Raw genomic sequence first — 22,444 nt, forward strand, 5'->3', positions numbered from 1 at the left:
CATAGTGAACAGCAGAGCTAGGATTCTGAATGCAAAGTCCATCATCATCTTGCCATCTGTGTATATGGGATTAGAATCTTGTGGCCAGAACCAGGATTGGGCAGTGCAGGCTGCCCAGTGGTAGATTTTTGCTGAAGAAAAGGAAGAATGTTTTTATGGTTAATTAAACAAAGCTATGAGTCACTCTTGCTGGAGTTGGTTGAGCAATATTATAGATGCCTACCTGCCCGGAATTTACATCTGCAACACACATATCCCATAGGAGATTTCAACACTGATTCTTCATCCTGCGTTCATGGCTCTGTTCATTTAATGATCAGAGAAACTGAAATAGATGAATATTTCCTTGTTACTTTTACTTATTCCTGTCGTTTTTCCCTGGAGGAAAATGGTAGCAGCTAATATCAAGTGGGACTCCATCACGTGCACACGCATATACATATATGTTTGTTCTCTCCTTTGTTGCTTAGGACAGTTCTGCCGTGCAAACGGTATTTGTTTTCTTAGTTTTGCAGATGAGACAACCTGAGGCACAGAGAGGTTAGACCATTGCCCAAGGTCACACAGCTCATGAAGGCAGAGCTGACCTTTAGACTTGAGCCCATCAGACTTCAAAGTCAATGCTTTTTCCATTGCCAGCTTTGCTTCAGCAGATTTACTGAAGCCTTGTTGTGGAGGAGTGCAGCATATCAGGAGCATGAAAGAGTGGAGCAGAGCCTTTTGAGGGCAATGCAGTCATCTGGGAAGCTTGATAAGTTGCTAACATGGGTTCTCATCTGCATCCATATTACATCCATGTTTAAATTTGAAGTGCTAGAACTTTCCACAATAGCAGGTATGTCCATATTTAAAAAGAAGTCAAAACACACTTGAAAACCAAAGAGAAGTTGTTTTAGAGTGTTATTCCCTATGCACCGCCCCCCTGCCATGACTATTGCTGTATAATTTGGGGGAAGGGAGTCCTTTTGACTTTCTGTGAAAGGAATGTAAACATTCCACATTATGTTTCAGATTTGCTGTAGCTGTTGTCTTTGGAATATTAATCCTTACAAGTGATTTTAATTCTTAAAGTGCTTTCACTGCTATCGATTACTAGTTCCGTGACTGAAGTTCTGGCTTTCACTTGCTAAAAGTAGTCACAAGTCAGGACAGTTGTTGGCAGTGTTATAAGGGGTCCTGAAGAGCAGCAGCTGACCCCCAGTGGCACAGGGAACATTCTAGATCAAAGAGCACAAGGGGGTGTTTCATGGCAGCGATCCCAAGATTGAACTCTAGAGGAAGAAGTTCCATGGACTGATCTCCAGCAGTGGGGCTTGCGTGAGACAAGACGTGTCAGTTCCGCTCGGAGCACACAGCTCCTCCCAGCACTATGAGAGTCCGGTCCTGGCGGGAAGGCTGTGTCACTTTCACTTTCCTTTCTTAGAGGATAAACTCCAGAGAAGCTGACATCCTAGGTACTGACACCTGTCCCAGGTAGAATCAGTTTTGGGAAAGGAATCTGTCTCTGTTAGATCCTTGACTCCATAAGATTGCGTATATAGAGTGGATTCTCAGATAATACCTACCCCTGTGCTTCTGCAGGTGGAACCAGGCTCACAAATCTTCAGGAACCAACTTTCAGGGGCTTCCATCAAAAATAGATACCCTAAAGGAAGAGATGGATGAAGCTGGAAATAAAGTAGAACAGTGCAAGGTAGGAAAATTCCCTAATGAATGTGTACTTAAATCAGTCTTTTGGTTTTTGCAAGTGATGGATGAAAGGTCAAATATTGCAAATTATTTGATGTCTTCTATAATTCCTATTAGAATTCCCTGAATGATGTTCAAGGTGGTTTCTATTTTCTTCTTCCTTCTTTGTTTTCCAAGGCTCTACATTGCTTTATAATCAGAATAAAACATTATTTTAAAAATTCAAGTAGGATTTTTTTTTTACAAAACTTGATTAAAATGTCTAAGCTTATTTAAAACAAAGATTTTAATAGGTATACCTATGGCTGATTCATGTTGATGTATGGCAGAAACTAATACAACATTGTAAAGCAATTGTCCTCCAACTAAAAATAAATAAAATAAAGAATGGGGGGAGATAAAGGGAGAAAACTATAGAAAAACATATCATAAAAGTTATAGACATTAAAATAATGCAGAGCAAGCACAACAACAGAATCATATAGATTTTCTAGAATGAATGCTATTATGTTTAAGGGTTGGATATATAGTAATGGGTTTCATAATATGTCCATAAGAAAGGGAAGGATTAGTTTTAAGATGTTGCTAGGACAATTGGTTTCTCACTTGGGGAGAAATATAAAATTTGTATCTCATAAATTAAATTCCAGGCTAGGTGGTTAAGTGATCTTATTCTCTATGCATTTATCTATGAAAATAGATGTTTATTCCAAATGTTATTTGAGGTGGTAAAGAAACAAGTCTTTGGTGACTCTTAGAATCATGGCCTGAAACTTTTCCTCCTTTTATTATTCACCATTTTCCAAAACTGGCATTAGGACTGGATAGTTTGGTTTATTCAGGTTACGCTATAATTCACTTTTCAAGATAGGAAACCTTGGACAATTTGCAGCAAAACGACTTGTTGAAAATAGTACAGTGGGTAAGAATTAATACTGAAGTCATGCCATAGCCTTTGCATTTAAAAAGATGGTAACCACACAAATGCTTCTGGTAAAAGTCTCACATTGGCTTTTTCTTGTTCAGAGAGTTGTAGCTTTGCCATTGTCATTCATATCTGGTCTAACCTAGCTCTCAGCTGCTGGCTCCTTATTGGATATAAATTTGACTAGCAGTTTGGAGAAGGAAATGGCAACCCACTCCAGTATTCTTGCCTGGAGAATCCCATGGACAGAGGAGCTTGGTGGGCTACAGTCCACGGGTCTACAGTCCAAAGAGTTGGACACAACTTCACTTTCACTTTCACTTTGGGTGTCTGAACTGGTGCATTATGGGCTGATGTCTCTTCTCTGAACTTCCACACCATGGCTTGTGGGAAAGTCAAATGGTGAAAACGTACGAAAATATTTTCTCCTCCTCTCTTTATGTTAACTTCTAGTTCCCTAAGATAGTTAGGAAACTATCTTACCTACTATGAAACTACCTACCATAAGGTAGTTTCCTAAGATCTAAGTTCTGGTTCACTGATTCTCTCTTTCACTGTGTATGATCTGATGTTTAATTAACATCGAGTTTTGAATTCCACTGACTATATTTTTCATTTTAAAGTTCTAATTCTTCAAGCCTGCCCTTTTTGATATTGCATTATTCTTTTTTAATGTTTTCAGTCATTTATGTATGCTTAAGTCTTTGTTCATTTTGTTTTCTTAAATTTTCTGGGAGAGTTTCCTTTATGGTAGACTGTTTCTCCTTTATGGTGGACTGTTCTGCAGTTTTGTATCATGAGCTTATTTTAAGAGGAACTTTATCTGTGGGCCTTCTTGGAATTAGGAGTCAGTCTCCCAGAGAGTATTGCCAGTCCAGGGCAATTTTAAACTAAACTTTCTCATCTTAAGGATTTCTAGACCATACGTATAATCAACTCAAACTCCAAACCCTCATGAAAGTAGATCTATATTTGAGAACTCTCAGGGAAATGTTTTACTCTCCCAGATCTAGAACCCTATCCAAAACAGAAAGTAGTACACTAAAAAAAAGAATATATATATATGAAATTCTATACATATGTATATGAAATTTTGAAATATGGGTATATCCAATTGCCCAACTTAAAAGTTTTAAACAAATTATTTAATTTTTATGTAAGTAATTCATTTAGTTGTTGTTCAGTCACTAAGTTGTGTCCAACTCTTTGCGACCCCATGGACTGCAGCACACCAGGCTTCCCTGTCCTTCACTGTCTCCCAGAGTTTGCCTCAAACTCATATCCATTGAGTCGGTGATGCCATCCACCCATCTCATCTTCTGTCACCCGCTTCTCCTGTCTTCTCTTCCAGTGAGTCGGCTCTTCACATCAGGTGGCCAAAGGTGGAGCTTCAGCTTCAGCATCGGTTCTTCCAATATTATTCAGGGTTGATTTCCTTTAGTATTGGCTGATTTGATCTCCTTGCTGTCCAAGGGACTCTCAAGAGTCTTGTCCAGCTCCATAGTTCAAAAGCATCAATTCTTTGGTGCTCGCCTTCTTTATGGCCCAGCTCTTACATCTGTACATGACTAATGGAAAAACCACAGCTTTGACTATGCAGACCTTTGTTGGCAAAGTAATGTCTCTGCTTTTTAATATGCTGTCTGGGTTTGTCATAGCTTTTCTTTCAAGAATTCCATGAATTCTTTTAATTTCATGGTTGTAGTCACCATCTGCAGTGATTTTAGAGCCCAAGAAAATAAAATCTGTCACTGTTTCCACCTTTCCCCCATCTGTTTGCCATGAAATGATGGGATCAGATGCCATGATCTTAGTTTTTTAAATGTTGAGTTTTAGGCCAGCTTTTTCATTCTCTTTCACCCTCATCAAGCGACTCTTTAGTTTCTCTTCACTTTCTGCCATTAAGGTGGTATCACCTGCATTATTATTGATATTTCTCTGAGGTTATTGATATTTCTCCCAGCAATCTTGATTCCAGCTTGTGAGTCATCCATCTCAACATTCCGCATTACGTACTCTGCATATAAATTAAATAAACAGGTTGACAATATACAGCCTTGACGAATTCCTTTCCCAATTTTGAACCAGTCTGTTGTACATTAATTCAAATATCAAAAGTATAAAACAATATAAAGTCTTCCTTCCACCCTTGTCCTTCTCCTCCTAATTCCCACTGCTCCCAACAGGTAACCCCTGTTATTAAGCAAACCCTCTTGCTTTTTTCCCTAGAGGTATTTTTATACAAACATGGTGGTAAAAATCTTTCCTCTCCCTGTTTTACACTGGTAGTAACATACTATACCAGAAGTAATGTTCTGTTTCATATCTTAACAAGGCATTTTGATAATAAACCTTAGAGGTTTATTATCAGGCCATACCTAATAAGATCAGGCCATAATAAGCTTGCTTATTCTTTTCATCATCCCTATGTATGAGTATACCAATCAGTTGATGGACATTCAGTCTGTGGCTGTTTCATCACGTGTTGCTCTTGGAGTTCATGGATATCAATTCTCAGATGCTATTTGCTTTCACTTCTCTTTTCTTCAATGACACATCTCCTCTTCCACTCACCCAGGATCAACTTGCAGCGGACATGTACAACTTTATGGCCAAAGAAGGGGAGTACGGCAAATTCTTTATTACGGTAAGCACTTTGCCCTGGCGAGACATGAAAGCACTGTAAAAGTTGAGTCATTTTAGCTTTTTTTGCAAAAGATGTCATTTTTGGTTTTGCTCAGCCATTGTGTGTATGTCCATCCAATGCTAACGTTACTTTTGTTTTTGAATGTGGGTCTGTTCTCAGTTATTAGAAGCTCAAGCAGATTACCATAGAAAAGCATTAGCAGTCTTAGAAAAGGCCCTTCCCGAGTTGCGAGCCCATCAAGGTAACGTAACCTGCGTGCTGGCCTGATGCCTCCTTCTCGCCTCTGCCACTTCCGCCTCTGTTCTTCTTCACCCAGCTCCTTTGCATGCGTTTCCTCTGGACAAAGCTGCTCTGCCTCGGCGGACACTGTTCCCCAGCACACTTTCATCTTCCCTTGCTGCATTCTCTACTTTCTTCCAAGCCCAAATTAACATACTAACAGAGCATTCGCAGTTCTTCTGAAACCTTCAGTTGAAGAGAAAGCTGCACCCTTTGGGGGAGCGCCTGTTCTTGTCTTCTAAATAGGCTCAAAACCTTCTAGTCTCTAATTACCTTCTCCCAAATCAGTTACTTGTTCCATAGGGCGTTATTCTGGCTCTGGGATTCCAGGAGCATACACTCTAGGAAAAAAGTTGGGGGCTTCCCAAAAGAAACTTTAGAAGCCAGTACCTGATACCGCAGCATTAGGCATGTAATCAGTGTGATCGGGTCATGAGAATGTGACCATCTCATTCAGATCTTGTTCTCATCAGCACTTACTTTGCCCACCGTGTTCAGGCACATTGCTGATCCTACCCTTGAGTTATGAGCAGTCCAAACTTTCCCTTGATGCTTAGTTTTGGTTCTAATCCTCTCTGATTTGCTATCAGAGCATCTCCCAGCAGAGATGAGTAGATGATCAGACACTGCTGTCCCCTTTAGACATGTTACATGCTTTGCCTTAAGGTATGGTCCTGACATTTGGAACTTAAATGCCCCCGACAGAAGCCTTGGTCTTGAGCTGAAAGAGGATTAAGCCAGGCGCTGAGTGTGACAACTCCATGATTGTGAAACATACACATGTGTGCGTGGGTGTGGCTGTGCTCACACACTGGCCCCTCAAGAATACCACTCCTCTCTCCTAAATATTAATAGTAGGCAATCCCAACAGATAGTCTTTGTGCCTGAGACTTGTTAGATTTCAGAATTAGAAAATTCTGTGTCTTGCCTGACTCTCTAGCCCATCTCCCATCTGATCCCATCTCCTAACTCTTGGGTAATGGGGTTGAGTCACAGTGCAGAGGAACGAAGCAGCCGGCGAACACTCAGCCTTGCAAGGGGCCAGCTCTTGCTGGCCAAGGTCAGAGTGCCAAGAGCCTGTAGTTACGGGATACCTCCTATGCTCAGTGCCCTACACAGGACAAAATAGTAAACTTCACCATCTTAGCCTTTGAAGCCTAGTCTGGAAGGGTTGGCTAAAGGACACAAAAAAGAAATTTCTTTAGCAGCTCCACTCCCCGCTTTTGAAAAGCTCCTGTTCTATTTTTACCCAAGGCTCTTTTCCCTGGAGAAGCATGTCAGAAAGTCATGGGGAATGGGCAGGGGCAGGCAGGCGTTTTAGGAGGGACAAGCCGGCATGTGGCGGGAGCAGCCGTTGAAAGAAATGAGAGTCTTTCTCTCTTTCTGAGGCTGCTGCCTTCGCCCAAGCCTTGCAGTTCAGCCCCTTCCACCTCTGCCTCCAATCTGCCTTTTATCTTAGTTCTGTCTTCCTCTTCCTTCTTCTCTATTTCTAGAAAGACTCAGAGTGTCCTTATGGTAGGCAAAAAGCTCAACCTCCCACCCAGCGCCCTGGTCTTCCACTCTGGTCGTCTGACCTTTGTTCAGTACCTGCTTGTCCTCAGCATGGAGCCTCCTTTCATCACATTCTCCTTGGTTCTTCTGGGAGGCTCTTCAAATGACTCGTTTCTATTGACCACCTCAATTTTCTAACCACCTTCCCACCCGTGTGCTTTGTGGTCTGATTTCCGCTTCCAGTCACTTTACTATTAAAACCAAAAACGGAAGACAGAAGGCACTGCAAGCCCCACTGGGTCAGTGACTCTGGGTTGTCAGGTTCCGGCATGCGACGTGCCTTGAATGGGCTCTTCCTTGCCGGTTCCCCCGCTCATTTTGTGTTTCCCACCACTGCTGGGGCTGTGTTTTCTCCACATCAGAAATTGAGCCTTTTCTGCGATCCAGTCCTCGCTCCTGTGTTCTTCTGCCTCCCCTCTTCCCCAGCTTTTCTTTCCAGGCCTCCACTCTCACCCGCATCTTCATCCACACAGCCTCAGTTTCAGGCGATGACTGGCTGTTGTCTTAAACTCAGCATATCTCAAGCAGCAAACTGATGCTCCCCCACACCAGCTGACCTTTCCTCCACTGGGCTCCTCAGGACCTCCTTTCCTTCAGACAATCCAGGTTTCAAACCTCAGAGCCCTCTTTTCCTTCCTTTCTGATGCCTCCTCTCCATTCCCACTCACGCCCCCGTCACCTAGAGCAAGAGTGTGGACGAAAGTGTCCGTTCCCAGACTCAAGATCCCTGCTCTCTTCTCAGCCCAAGTCCTCCTGGTCTACTTAATTCCTATCCATCTTCTAAGACTTTCACCAAGCTCCCTTCCTTGAGAAGCCTTCTCTGACAACTGAAGCCAGCAGTGAACACTTGCGTCTCCCAAATCGCTCTAGCGTTTATGGTCTACACCAGAAGTCGCAAACAGCCGTTTCTTATTTAAAAAAAAAAAAATTTTTTTTAAACTAATTGCCATCACTTAAAAACCCTAACAGTCCTAATCTCTGGCTTGTCTTGGAAGTTCAGAGGGTCTGGTGATGCTGGACGTGCTTTCCCGCACGGTGACACGGGTCCAGCTCCCAGGAGTGGCTGCTGCCTTGGGACAGACCACGCACACGCTCCCCACCGGAGCGTAGGAGCACAAGCTCCTACGGTGCCCCTGCACAGTCATGTTTGCGACCCTCGTCTATACCATTTTCTGCAGTGACTTAGCAAACACGTCTCATCTTGTTAATTTCTGTTGTCTGTTTACATGTGTGTCTTGTGCTCTCTTCACATTCTGATTGCTCTCGTCCCGGGGAGTGGGGCTGGGGGGTGAACTCTGACCCAGCACTGCAGATCTGTCACTTGAGGGGTCTGTTGTTGTAGGGGGCAGCCCTGGTGGTAAAGTCTGCCTCCAGAGTGGTCTCTAAGCCAAGGGCTCTCACACCCATCCTCTGCCAACGTTACACCAACGTGGGGGTGAGACACCCTGTCCAGTGTTGACCTGAAAGTTCCGGCCAGGGTCTGGAGTGTGCCGGCCCCTCAGCATTGCAGGGTCAGGCACAGGGAGGTGATGGCAGGAATCATTTTCAGAAGTCCCTGGGTGATTCTGATGTGTCCCCCACCCCCTCAGGGGAAGGTCAGCTGGCCCTCTTCTGCCTGTGTTGAGAATCATTGCTTTAAATAAAGGGATGAAGTGTTTGAGGTAAGATCTGGCCTTTGAGTGGACTGTCCCAGAGCTCTGTCTTCTGAGAAGGGCCAGGCCCCTGGGTGCGGGTTGTGTTCAGAGTTCCACGGACCAGGGCTGGGGCCCTCACCAGGAGCGAGGGGCCTCCTGACAGTTCTGAGAGTGGCCACTGCCCTCCGCCCCCTCACCCTGTCCTTTAAGGTCCTAGGGTAGGAATTTATGTTGGCCCTTTCCAGTCCTGTATGATAATGCTAGGCTTGTGTTTACATTTTTAAGAAATTATTTCCTTTTTCAACTGAAGAGTCGATTTCTTGTACCCTACTTGCTCTTTCCACCAAAGAAAAGCAGCCTTTGACCTCTGACATCCCAGGAGCGCCCAGGTCTCCGGGTTCGTGGGATTTCCCTTTCTTTCTTGCAGTGGGCCCCTCCTGCCATCACATGCGGAGCAGTGTCAGAGCCATGCTGGGGTAACACTGCCCATCTGGCATTCAAGATTCGAATAGCAAAGTGGCTGAAGGACACGTGTCCACATGCCGAGAGGAACCCTTCCTGAACCACGTGTCCCGGTGGAGTCCCTCCCACCAGCCGACTTGCTCCCTTTGGCTTCTGCATGCATCTCCATCAGTGCTGGGTCTCCACGGGCCCCCAGGCAGCCCGGGTCCCACCACCAGTTCCTGGTCTCCCTTGGGCATCCCCGTCGTAAATGCCTGTTTCTGTGTGCCCGCTCTCTCGTTTGTCTTTCTGCTAAGCCGCCTCACCTCTCTCGTGGAATGAAGCAGCGCATATGACCGGAAAATAATACACAGCGTTGCTTTGCTGCTGTCGGCACAGCCTCCAGCCTAAGCTGCCTTGTGGGGGCTGCGTTCTCTCCACTCAGAATCCTGGGCAGTCTGGGGGTCTGGCACCAAGAGGTGCTGCAGGTCTGGGGGTAGGAGTTTACGGTGGCCCTCTCCAGTCCTGTTTAGTAATACTCGGCTGGTGTTTACATCTTTAAGAAATTACTTCCTTTTTCAATGGAAGGAGTCGATTTCTTGTCCTCCGGATAGAAAACCAGTGCTGCTCTGCACGGCTAGGTCAGTTTCTTCTCAGTGGAACCTCTGTGCTCAGACAGGCCATTGGTTTTGGCCCAAGGCAGCCCACCCATCTCGGGTGCATGTTGGGCCAGAAGCCCCATTGCAGCTTCCGCTGGGCATCTCACGTCGGGCACCGTGGCGTGTTGGGCTCTGCTCCACAGGCCACCTTCCCAGCCTGGCACATATGTAAACAGGAAAGGACACGAGCAAAGAGGACACGTTTCCCCCTTTCCCAAAGCCTCAGCTACAGGCTGCTAAAGAAAAAAAGAAAAATCCCTCCTGGTAGTCTGGGGGAGGAAATAACTTGGTGACGCCCACGAGGTGGTCGAGTGTCTCACTGGACAGTTTGCTGCTCTAGATAAGTGGGCGGAGAAGCCCGCCTTTGGGACGCCTTTGGAAGAACACCTGAAGCGGAGCGGCCGCGAGATCGCACTGCCCATCGAGGCCTGCGTGATGCTCCTGCTGGAGACGGGCATGAAGGAGGAGGTGAGGGGCCCCGCCGTCCCGGGCCGGTCTCCCCGGACCAGTGACTCTTGAACCGCGTTCACTGTGACCACATTTCACACTGAAACCCTGTCCATGTTACCTTCTGTAGACATGGAATGAAAGAGAGCTTTCACAGAGCAATATTTACCTTGCCTACCTGCAGTACACTCTGCCTTTTTTTTTTTTTTTTTTTCTTTTGGCCCCATTTGATTATTTCATTTTATACTGTGGTCATGATTTGTGAAAGTGAATTTCATGATGTACTACTGAACCAGAGCTTATGTGAGCTTTGGTTTCCAATAGCAAGATTCTTAGATTTGTGTAGTACTCTGTGAGGTGGGGGAGGGTGGTATTTACATACTTTTATTTTATGAAATCCTTACCCCAGGTGGCGCTAGTGGTTAAAAAACAAAACCCACCTGCCAATGCAGGAGGCATAGTGTTCCCACCTTGGTCAGGAAGATCCCCTGGAGGAGGGGATGACAACCCACCCCTGTGTCCTTGCCTGGGAAAGTCCATGGACAGAGAAACCTAGCAGGCTAGAGTCCATGGGGTCACAAAGAGCTGGACACAACTTAGCAACTGAACAACAAAAGCAAAGAGCTGATGAACAACATTGTGGTAGTCTCAGGTGAACAGTGAGGGGACTCAGCTGTACAGATACGTGTATCCATTCTCCCCCAAACTCCCGTCTCCTCCAGGCTGCCGCGTAACCTCGAGCAGAGTTCCAGGTGCTGTATATACAGGAGGTGATACTAATGGCTTTGCGTTGTCTTTAGGGCCTTTTCCGAATTGGGGCTGGGGCCTCCAAGTTAAAGAAACTGAAAGCTGCTCTAGACTGTTCTACTTCTCACCTGGATGAGTTCTACTCTGACCCCCATGCCGTAGCAGGTGAGCTCCATGGAAGAAGGCACCTCGAGGTGACAGAGCATCAGCTGAACGTTCAACATTAAGTTTAAGTAACAGATGAAACTGAAATGGTCTCCTTAATAGATTTAAGTGACAAAACTGAAATGACAAAACTCAAAAGTGTGCCTACTTACACATACATATCTTTTCTGTTCCTGTTTTGGGGGTTTTGTTTTATTTTCCTGATTATTAAGTAAAGGTGAAAGAAGCTTATAATCCAAATGTTTGGAGGCATGCTTGTATTCTCTTCCTTTCTTTTACCCCCAAATCTCCATCTGCGCAGAGAAATGATACCTATTAATTTGACTTTGAAGCTAATTTTACTTTCTATTGATCTCTCAATATATTTTACAAGGGACAGAAATCATCTTGTGAATATTTCATTCTCTAACCACTCCTGCCAGTTCATGATTTGTTCTATGTTTTGTGAGTGGTTATAATTGAGGTCATTTGAATTTGCAAAATGATATATCCTAAGAGTCCCAGCCTTGCCCCTTGTCACACTCAAAGAGGGTGTTACTAATTTCAGGTGCTTTGAAGTCCTATTTACGGGAGCTGCCTGAACCTTTGATGACTTTTAATCTGTATGAAGAATGGACACAGGTTGCGAGGTAAGTGTAAAGAACACCAAGTTGTTTTTTTCTTAATTGATTTACTTTTAACTGAAGGATAATTGCTGTACAATATTGTGTTGGCTTCTGCCATACATCAACAGGAATCAGCTATAGGTATACATGTCCCCTCCCTCTTGACCCTCCCTCCCACCTCCCACCCCTCTAGGTTGCCACAGAGCACTGGTTTGAGCTCCCTGAGTCATACAGCAAATTCCCACTGGCTGTCTATTTTACATATGGTAGTGTGTATGTAAAGAACACCGAATTTTAAAAGTTAAAGAAAACAATGTAATACTCTGTCTTGTTTGTAAATCACCTTACTCTTGGGGACCACAAAACAACATTAAAATAAGGTATTTTGAGCTGTGTGGGAACTCAGCTGTGCAATAATATAATGTTGACATAAATCAGTAACAACAGTTGATGCTTACTGAGCATTTACTGCAGGCTAAGTACTGTACTAATCTTTATGCCCGTGAATTCCTGCAGCCGATAATTAATAACATGAAAGGCAGAAATGGCTGTTATCCTCACTGTTCAGATGAGGAAACGGAGGCTTACGAAATACTGGTGTCACTTAACTGACAGAGCTTGGAATCCACACCCAGAACTCTGCCCCGGAGCCTGAGTCCCTGCTGTTTATCTCTTCCCCTCCAACCCCGGCTTCTGTCTGTCCAGAAGTAGTTGGTTTTAGGCAAGGCAGAACTCATTGCAAAAGTTCTAGAGGCTTCTTCCTGGCCGCCTCCTGGTCAACGTGTCCCTCCCAATTGACTCGCCTCCTCTCAGAATGCCTAATTCCTCACCTATAAGGGGAAGGGAATATACCTCCCCTCCCCTCCTCTCCCCTCCCTGCATCTTCAAATACTCACCTGTTCCCATCAAACGAGCGGTGATTAGAAATAAGCCATGTGTTCTGATGAGTCATTCATCATCAGTTGAACCAGGCATTTGGGCTTTTTTTTTTTTATGGTGTTGACTTTTTTTTTCTTTAAATATTTAGTTATTTTTGGTTGTATCAGGTCTTAGTTGCAGCATGTGGGGTCTTAGTGCCCTGACCAGGGATCGAATCCATATCCCCTGCACTGGAAGGCAAATTATTAACCACTGGACCACCAGGGAAGTCCCTGAGCTTTTCTGTGCAGCTATGGCACAAGGCTTTCTCCCTGGCAGACAGTCAGGATTTTAAAGTAAGAGTGACCTCTTAGGCCAGTTGTGTCCTTGGAAGCAGCACGGGGCACTGCCTGCTCTGGGTACTCACATGTGTGGGGCTGGAGGAACCCACCGAGCACTGTCAGGTCAGGGGTTCTGGAGTCTCGTACTGGGTGGGCTCCTTCCCTCCTCCTAGGCCTTGACTTTTCTCTGTTCTGAGATTCCCAGATTTGTCCCTGTGAGGAAATAAGCGGTAAAAGAGGGAATCTGTCTACTGGTGTGTTGATTCTATACTTGAGAAATGTCATCCCCTCCCAGTGACACATTCACTGGCCTCTAGAGTTGTCACTGTGTTTAACCCCTACCCACAGCTCTCCAGGCTGGTTCAGCTGTCGAGGAGGTTTTAAGTCCGAAGGTGTGTTGTGTGAGCAACTTCTAACGCCCTCTCTCGCTGGTGGGCAGAGTTGATTCTTGCCCTGCGGGCTCTGATCTAACCCTTTTTGGGTCTGTGAAAGCTCACACATTGAAACTCTGCAGCAGGAGAATTCCTGTAATTGCTTCAAAACAGAAAGGGCTTCTTGGCCGGAGCCTTTGGGCAGTACTGAGCACAGGGAGAGCCCTGGGGATTGGGGTGCTAGGAGCTTGGCCCGCTCATCTGCTGCTGGGCCACCCTTGGGACAACAGACCTGAGCCCCGGACGCTGTACAGGAATATACACATCGTCTAGATAGAATTTTCAGAATGCCTCCTGTGTGCCAAACGTTGATCTAGGTGGTTTCTCATTGTTCTGTCTCTGAAAGCTCACAGTCACTTGGCAGAATTAACATTCTTATCCCCAGTTTGGCACTTTAGGAGATTGAGTCTTAATGAGGTTGACTAACTGCTCAGCATATGTTAGTTAGTATTTGACTCCATATTCGTTTCTTTCCAAAATCTGTGCTTTCTAATTAAAAATTTTTTTAATTTAATTTTTTATTTTTTGGCTACACCACCTAGCATGTTGGATCCTAGTTCCCCAACCAATAATCGATCTTGCACACCCCCACCGCTGCCCCATGCATTGGAAGCTCAGAGTCTTAACCACTTGACCACCAGGGAAGCCCCTTTAATTCTTTTTTTAATCTTGGCTGTGCCACACGGCTTGCGGAATCTCAGGTCCCTGACTAGGGATTGAACCTGGGCCACGGCAGTGAAAAGTGCCGAATCCGAACCACTAGAAATTGCTGTGCTGTTTTCCAACTGTGCTTTCTCTGTCAGTGGGGGCATCGCTGCTAATATAGCAAATGAACACAGGTATTCCTAAAATGAGTGTTAATAAACGGTTATAAATAATTTTTTTTCTCAGCGTACAGGATCAAGACAAAAAACTTCAGGATTTATGGAGAACATGTCAGAAGTTGCCACCACAAAATTTTGTTAACTTTAGGTATGTATGATTGGCATTCTGCAAATTAAGCCACCGAGCTGCAATGAAGAAAGGTTTAATCCGCAGCGGAGAGGCCACTGGATTCAAGCATGTTTGGCACAATCAAAAAAATGCTCTGGAGGGTAACTCGGGGTTGCTGGGAGTGGGGCTTGATATATATTACTGTGATGTGTCTGGAGCACGGGCATCATGTCTGCCATCGACAGGTATGTCTCCTGACCATCTCATCACTGCAGCTGTTGGGAAAAAATTCTTATGAAAAGTTTGATCGACAGTATGTTGGATTTGGAGTCCAAATTGTCCAATATCTAAAAGGCAAAAATTCAACAATAGTTGTCCTTTCTGTAATGTGTTTCACATATGCTACATAATTTAAGCAGAGTACAAATCATCCTGCTCAATAAAACTTCAAGAAATGGAGATTATGTATTAGTTTGTGGGATGGCTGTGTTTGTAGGAAAATTTGCCATGGAATAAATTTCTAGTATTTAACTTCAGTTTTCTCTTTGACTTAAAATGTAACTTTGAAGAAGCACAGAGAGAGGGTAAAAAAGGTAGCCTGAGGTAATAAAGTTGTTTAAAACCAAAGAAAACTTTGTAAGAAGATATGATCTGAAATGACAGATACTTTACTGGTGAAAGTTCTGGTATGTCGCCTGACCTTTAATTTCAGTCTTAGATCCTGTTACTAAGCTAAAGCTAAATATTCTAATATTTAGCTAATATTTTGAAATCTAAATATTTTAATATCTTAGCTATCAACCATGCCTTATGAATGTGTTAAATTTATAATCCCTTATTTGATTTGTTTAACACACCCAGCTTGTAATTGCAGGTACTCTTTCTTCAGTGTCTTATGGTGGAAACTAAATTACAGTGCTTGGTACTTTGGGATCTGAGCTTTTATTTTGTTTAACTTACTCATTATAATTTTTACTAATTATTTTTTGACTAGGGAGGACATTTCCATGGTTCAAAATTCAAAGATGTACAATGGAAAAAATCTCTTTCCTCTTCTTGTCTCTCAGCTACCTACTTCCTCTCCTGAGAAACAACTCGTGTTTTCAGTTTCTTGTATATCCTCTCAGCAAGAGTTGATAGATGTAGAATCAAATATATATACATATATATATGTCTACATACATATCTACAAACGTTTCTGTCACACCTTTCACTTTTTTTTTTTAAACCAAATGGCACTGTATATTAGGTACATCATTCTTCTCCTTGCCTTCTTTGTTATAATGCACGTCCTGGAGGTCTGTCCATATCAGTGTGTAATACATTTTTATGGCTACATAGTACTCTACTGTATGGATATGCTATGATTTATTTAATCAGCCCCCTCTTGGTAAATAGTTGGGTTTGTGCTTAATTTTTTGCTTTTATAGTGCTATTTTTGTACCTGAGAGTATATGATAAATTGGACATTTTCATAATTAGGGCCTAAAGCATTCTCATATACAGTTTCTTTTAAGCAATAAACCTATACTTGTATTTTTAAAATCATGTTTGTAAAAAAGAAATTATGTTCACATTAAGAATATCTTGACCCCACTGTTAATCAAATTGTAATCTATTTCAGGGTAGAGAGATAGGTCATAAAGGAAAAACAGATTAGAAATATATAGCACATAGAGATTGAATCATTGAGGTTTGCATTTGAGCTGTTTTCCCATTCCAAGCTCTGAACTATCTATTCCCTGGAACAAAGAACATGTACTTATGGAGAATGAAATGGCAACCCACTCCAGTATTCTTGCCTAGAGAATTCCATGGACAGAGGAGCTTGGCGGGCTAGTCCATGGGGTCACAAAGAGTGGGACAATAAAGGTTACTTCAATAACAAAAAAAAAGAAAACACACTTAACCCAAGGCAGCTTCGGGTTAAGTCACACCCTGCAGTTAGCATCTGTGGGATCTGGGGTTGAGCACCCCATGGGCAGGAAGGTACTGCTCCTCCAAGTATTTCAGAGTAGATGCTTTTCTTCTCTCTTTTGTTCCGTAGGTATTTAATCAAGTTCCTTGCGAAGCTTGCTCAGACCAGCGACATTAATAAAATGACCCCCAGCAACATTGCAATCGTGTTAGGCCCTAACTTGTTATGGGCCAAAAATGAAGGGTGAGTAACCGTTCCCTGTATCCTGTTATCTAAGTTCTGCTTTCCACCTGATGCGAAGGGTAGACATGAAATTCACTTCTGAAGTCGATATTTCCCTGATAGCCGACTTTCTCAGACCTTACTATGCGCTGGGTCCTGTCCCACACGCTGGTCACACAAAGGTGTAAGAGACTTTGTCCCTGTCCTCCAAGGACCCCAGTCCTGGGCAGCCAGGCAGGTGAATGGTGATCGTGCAGTGATAAGCTCCACACACACATCTGTGCATCATAGACGTTATGAAGGAGGACCACAGCTTGGGCTGAGTCATTCAGGAGGAGACGGCACTTGACTGATGATGGATGAGCGGTTTTCCATGGGTAGGACCTGAATGAGCCGTGGCACAGAGGGCATAAAAAGGCCCTGGTCTCTGTGTTTGGGGGTGAGGGGTGGGGTGCATCATGTGGTCTCATATAGCTTGAGCACAGGGGTCATGAGGCTATGGGTGAAATTTATGGAGCCACTTTATGAAGGGCCTCATGCATCTTGCTGAGATGTTAGCAACTTATTTTATGGGTCATGCTGGGAAGAGGGCATCAAGATTTCTCAGCAGAAGAATCACTTGAGCAAATTGGATTTAGAAAGATTATTTGTTGGCTCTGAGAACTGTAGATTGACTGGAGGAGAGGTATCTAAGAGGTCAACTAGGAAGCGTCCAGGAAACCACTCATGTTGACATCTGCCACATAACCTTTTGAAATCGGTGATCTGTCCTCATTTTTACAGATGAGGATGCTGAGGCTTAGACAGGACAAATAATTTGCTTATTGCACAGCAGGGAAGTGGTGGGGCCCACAGGATCTGTCCTTAGCTTTTACCACTCTTCCCTGCCTCCCCTCACTTCTCTTCAGCTTTGTAAAATCATGAATGGTTGAAGTTACCATTCAAAAAATATAAGGACTTTCTGAATCAAATTTTTTCTATCTTTAATTCATCCATTTCCTTGTGTTATGCCCACTCTTGTTTTGGAAAGTATTTATAAAATTATTTACAAAGATCCAACGTTATAAAGCAAAAGATAAGTGAATATAAAGGCTAACTACATAGTGAATCGTATCCTACAGCAAATAAATTCCAAGGTAGACCAAAGAGGTAATTATAAAGAGTGATGTTGTAAACATAGCAAGTTAAAAAAAAATAAGTAAATAAACATAAATGTGTCAGGTAAATATTTATTAGCTTTGAGCATATAATGTAAGAGGATTTTATAAGCATAAAAGCAGTTTAGGAAACAGATAAGTCAAAAAGCTCCTTAAATAAATAGCAATTCACAAATGGGAAGGGAGTTCCTCTAAAAATATCCAGATACATAAAAAGGTCTTGAAATCAATAGGTAAACAATATCTCCTCAAAAAGAAAGATTGGCCAAGAATACCAGTGAATCGTTCCTCCCCCGTGCTGAGGTTCTAAGGCAGGAGAATCAGAATCCAGGTGGGTGGAAGGGAAGCATGAACCAGAGGGGAGGGTGATTTTCAAGCAGAATTTGGATTCAGATTCCAACTAATCTGGAATTTGAAAGGAGCTAGAACTTTCACATGGTTGGAAATCAGAGCAAAAGTATTCTTCCCAGTGGAAAGACAGGTTCTAGTGATAAAAGGAGGGAGGAAGTAGGTTTGGGACAGTCGGATGTGGGATCCAGTCTGTCAGAGATCTGTGTCCTCCTTTATATGAAAAACCTCAGAACAGTCATGATGCTGTAAAAATTAAGTGCAGTGAAGAATCTGAGGCTCTGAGCATGGTTGGTGCCCAGTAAATGTCAGGCCCTTGCAGCCCATCTGCCGTCCTGTGTTCTGACTCTGGACTGGATGTGAGCTCCTTAACTGCAGGGACAACAATTCTTCTTTATTTTCTTTCTTGTGAGCCCTGGCATTCAGACACTGTCAACTTCTGAACACACACCTTGGGACCAGTCCACATCTGTATGTGACAACCTTAGTTAACATGTGTAAACGCCGAGCCCAGGTCTTCTGTGTGATAAGAGACACCCCGAAACACCGCATACGCTTGGCTGCATCATAGCCATGATCACCATTGTATATGTGATCTGGGGTCTTAGACAGTGTGACTCCCACAGGCAAGAGTATGGAGTGGGAAAATGCAGGCCTGTCCCCAAACAACTGAAAACCAGCATTCTGAGACATCATTGGGGACTGACTTACGTCATACTTGTTAGCACAGACTAAGGAGTGACGGCCAAGTTAGGGTAATTTTTCTTCCTGGGTGATCACTGCCACACTCCTTGGCCAGAGCCTGATGGATCTCATTTTTGCCTTTGTACTTAAATGTTTTATCCTTTCAATATAACTGAATTGCCCTGACTCAACCTGCAGAAATTAGAAGCTGACCTGGGGAGGTGGTTTAACTTTGTCAACTTCCTTTGCAGAACGCTCGCCGAGATGGCAGCTGCCACATCCGTCCACGTGGTTGCGGTCATCGAACCCATCATCCAGCACGCCAACTGGTTCTTCCCCGAAGGTGACTGCCGCTCCAATTTCATCGACACACTGATACACAACAGTAGTATAAACAGTCTTTCTTTGTTGTTTATCTTTGAAGTTTTCATTGCAGTAAAATACACATAATATGAAATTACCGTTTTAAGTGTACAATTCAGAGGGTTAACTGCATTCCCAGTGTTGTGCCACCACCATCATCTATTTCCAAAGCTTCTTCATCATTCCAAACTGAAACCCTGCCCACTGAACGATAAGTGTACATTATCTCTGCCCCTCAGTCTCTGTAACTGTTAATACTGTCCTGCTTTCTGTCTCTGGGAGTTGGTGATGGACAGGGAAGCCTGGCATGCTACAGTCCTTGGGGTCACAAAGAGTTGGACACAACTGAGCAACTGAACTTTCTGTCTCTGTGAATTTGCCTGTTCTATGCATGTCCTATAAGTAGAATCATAGAATGTTTAACCCTGTGTGTCTGGCCTGTTTCATTTAGCATAACAATTTCAAGGGTCATTCATCCATGTTGTAGCATGTGTCAGAATTTCATTCCGTTTTAAAAATCTGAATAATATTCCTTGTATGTATAAACAGCATTTTGTTTATCTGTTAGCCGATTGGTGGGCGTTTAGGCTGTTTGCACCTTTTTGACTATTGGTAATTGGCCGCTCTAAACATCGGTATAGGGGTATCTGTTTAATTCCCAGATTTGAGTTATTTTGGGTACAGATCCAGGAGTGGCATTGCTGAGCTATATGAGAATTCTATGTATAAACAATCTTTTTAAGGAAGCAAATGCATAAGTAATCCCATCACATTGCCTTTACTTTTTCATGCTTCTTTTTAGACCCTTGGCATTCCTGTTTTCACACAGTAGTAGCCTCACTGTTGGGTATTTCACTTTGTTTCACGGCACATGGAGTCATCCGTTCAGCCAGTGTGTGCTGAGTACTCGCTAGGTGCATGTTTGCTGGTGAGATGTGCTGTCTTCCCTGGAGAAGGAGACCTGATCGTCAGAGAAACTCTAACACATGACACCTTTGAAGGAAGGTGGAGGGAGGATTTGACAGACTCAGGTGTCAGGCACCAAGGGCCAGGGATGGCTCTGTAGAAGAGGTGACACTGACATGCAGGGATCCTCAGGGGTGCAGGGCCCCCTTTCGGGTACTGGTTGGGAGTCTGGCCCTTCCGCCCCAGCTTTGCCCAGAGCAGCCCGGCTGTCATCCTCTGGAGTGTAAGCTCCTTGAAGCCTGGTCAAGCACATCTCTTCTCCTCTGTCTTTTTTCTTCATAGTCATCTTTCTTCTCATCTGTCTCTTCCCCTGAGTTCCCACCATCCAGAATCACACCCCACTCATGTAAGGATGCATAGTGAATGTGTGATGGATAGGTGATAATTGGCATTCTGCCCAGGGTTTCCTTTTTTTTTTTGGAGGGGGTCAGTGTTCATTGAGGTGCAATTTGCATAAATTAACAACTGACTGTACAGTGTAATGATTTTTAACAAATACATCCAGTGTGTACCTGCCACAACGATTATATAGAGTGTTTCCATCATCCCAGAGAGTTCTTTCATGACCCTTTTCAGTCATGCCTATCATTCAGCCGGTGGCCATCACTCATCTGCTTTCCGTGTCTACAGTCTGTCTTTTAAACATTTTTATATAAATAAGAGTATGGAGTGTAGTCTTTTGTATCTGGCTTCTTTCATTTAGCATCATGCTTTTCAATAAGTTGAATCGCTCAGTCGTGTCCGACTCTTTGCAACCCCGCGGACTGCAGCACCCCAGGCTCCCTGATCACGCTTTTGAGAGCCAAGATTTCTTTTGAGAAAACGAGTCTTCAGAACCTGCTATAGACAGTATGAAGTTGATACCGCCCTTTTTATCTATTTAATATCAAGCTGTAAATATCTTAGTTTTTTCTGCTTCCAATAAGTAGTCATCCATGCTTAGTATCCTCTTCCATATTCCATGTTTTCTTTTTTTAAGAAAAGAGAAAGTGGGGGAGTTGTGTAACTTGGATGCTGAATCATACCCCTCCCTTAGCTCTAGTTTTCTTACCTTACCCCCCTACCTTGGTTTGGGAAACTGTCGTTAAGAAGATGAGGTGCCTGGGGCTTCCCCTTGTGAAATAGTGAGGGCTTGTGGACGAGAGGAGTCTCCTGTCCCAGTGGGGTGTCCTCCAGCTCTCTTGGCCACTGTGCGCTGTGTCTCACGTACACGCTTCTTTTTCTTCCGGCAGAGGTGGAATTCAACGTGTCAGAAGCGTTCGTACCTCTCACCACCCCAAATTCCAATCACTCATCCCACACTGGAAACGACCCTGTCGACTCGGGGACCCTGGAGAGGAAGCGGCCTGCCAGCATGGCGGTGATGGAGGGGGACCTGGTGAAGAAGGAGAGGTGCGTTCAGAGCTATGATCTTCACGGTGGTGGGAGCTGGCACGGGGAGAGGCAGCGACCCATGGTCCCTGGTCCTGCCTCAGTGGACCTGTCTCTCGGGAGCGACTCAGTGAGCACCCAGGCCTGTCAGAGTCCAGACAGTTTCAGGAACTCGGCTCTAGTTCGTTGCAAACATTAATCCGTCCCGACAGGAGGTGTGTAGCCACCAGTTAACACTCGTACCTAGTGCATCCAAGCTTTGCTTGGTGGTCTGTGATGAGCCCTACACAGTAGCATCACACACATGTTACTAAATGTTACTAAATGTACTTGATTGGAGAAAAAGAAAAAAAAGAGTTAAATATTGAGGATGTCTGTCCAGGAGTGAATATGAGAACAACCCACCTCTCATGGTGATCTGTGTGAGCTGGTGTCTAAAGACACACGTTTTTGGTATAACTTGGTTCCTCACTGGATGCCAACCATAGGAGCCTCAGTTTTTGCCAGTTCTGGAAGAAAAAAAACTGTGTCGGACTTAGTAAGAGGCAGTACTAGTCTCTATACTAGGCTCCTTGGGTGATCTGTGGGATTTTCAAACGTTATTAAGACTATTTGTGGTTTTTGCCTTCAGATGCCAATCTGTCCAACATGTATGCTGAAATGCTACTGTGTTTACCAGTAACGCTGAGTTAGGAGTCGCGTGCTTTTCTCATGTACATGCAATAATCTTACTGGAAATAGTTTTACATGAAAACTAAACAACAAGCTCTTATTCTAACTGCCCGCTCTTAAAGTGAGGTCTGTTTTTTTGTTTTGCCTTTTTGTTGTTTCTTTGTTTTTAAAACCCATAGCAAAGGAAAAGGCTTTACTCTTCTGTTCCGTCACTCTGGAGGCCACATTTACGATGTGCAGAAGCTTCACTCCTCTGAACCAACATTCACACACGCAGAAGAGCTCCCTGATGACAAACTGTCCTTCACAGAATTAGCCTTTGTGTATCTGAAGTTACAGACTGCAGTGTTAGGGTCTACTTAGCACATGCTAAAGAGTTCCCAGCCATCTT

The 22,444-nt window shown here is 43.9% G+C and overlaps 1 protein-coding gene across 7 annotated transcripts in view; it reads left to right on the forward strand.

The window, feature by feature from the left end:
• ARHGAP17 (Rho GTPase activating protein 17) overlaps window positions 1-22,444 on the forward strand; it is a 100,705-nt gene that overhangs the window by 57,562 nt on the left and 20,699 nt on the right. For all 7 annotated transcript variants that reach the window (XR_011462638.1, XR_011462639.1, XM_070362665.1 and 4 more), the window contains 10 exons: window positions 1,582-1,693; window positions 5,193-5,261; window positions 5,421-5,502; window positions 10,166-10,293; window positions 11,073-11,184; window positions 11,732-11,813; window positions 14,311-14,391; window positions 16,400-16,513; window positions 18,933-19,024; window positions 21,243-21,402. Coding sequence is in view for 5 of the 7 variants with exons in the window: in XM_070362665.1 (XP_070218766.1) it covers window positions 1,582-1,693; window positions 5,193-5,261; window positions 5,421-5,502; window positions 10,166-10,293; window positions 11,073-11,184; window positions 11,732-11,813; window positions 14,311-14,391; window positions 16,400-16,513; window positions 18,933-19,024; window positions 21,243-21,402 (1,032 nt within the window). In the remaining 2 variants the exon portion in view is untranslated. The remainder of the gene's footprint in view (window positions 1-1,581; window positions 1,694-5,192; window positions 5,262-5,420; window positions 5,503-10,165; window positions 10,294-11,072; window positions 11,185-11,731; window positions 11,814-14,310; window positions 14,392-16,399; window positions 16,514-18,932; window positions 19,025-21,242; window positions 21,403-22,444) is intronic.

Source organism: Bos mutus, chromosome 25 (assembly GCF_027580195.1).
Source record: "Bos mutus isolate GX-2022 chromosome 25, NWIPB_WYAK_1.1, whole genome shotgun sequence".
NCBI lineage: Eukaryota > Metazoa > Chordata > Mammalia > Artiodactyla > Bovidae > Bos > Bos mutus.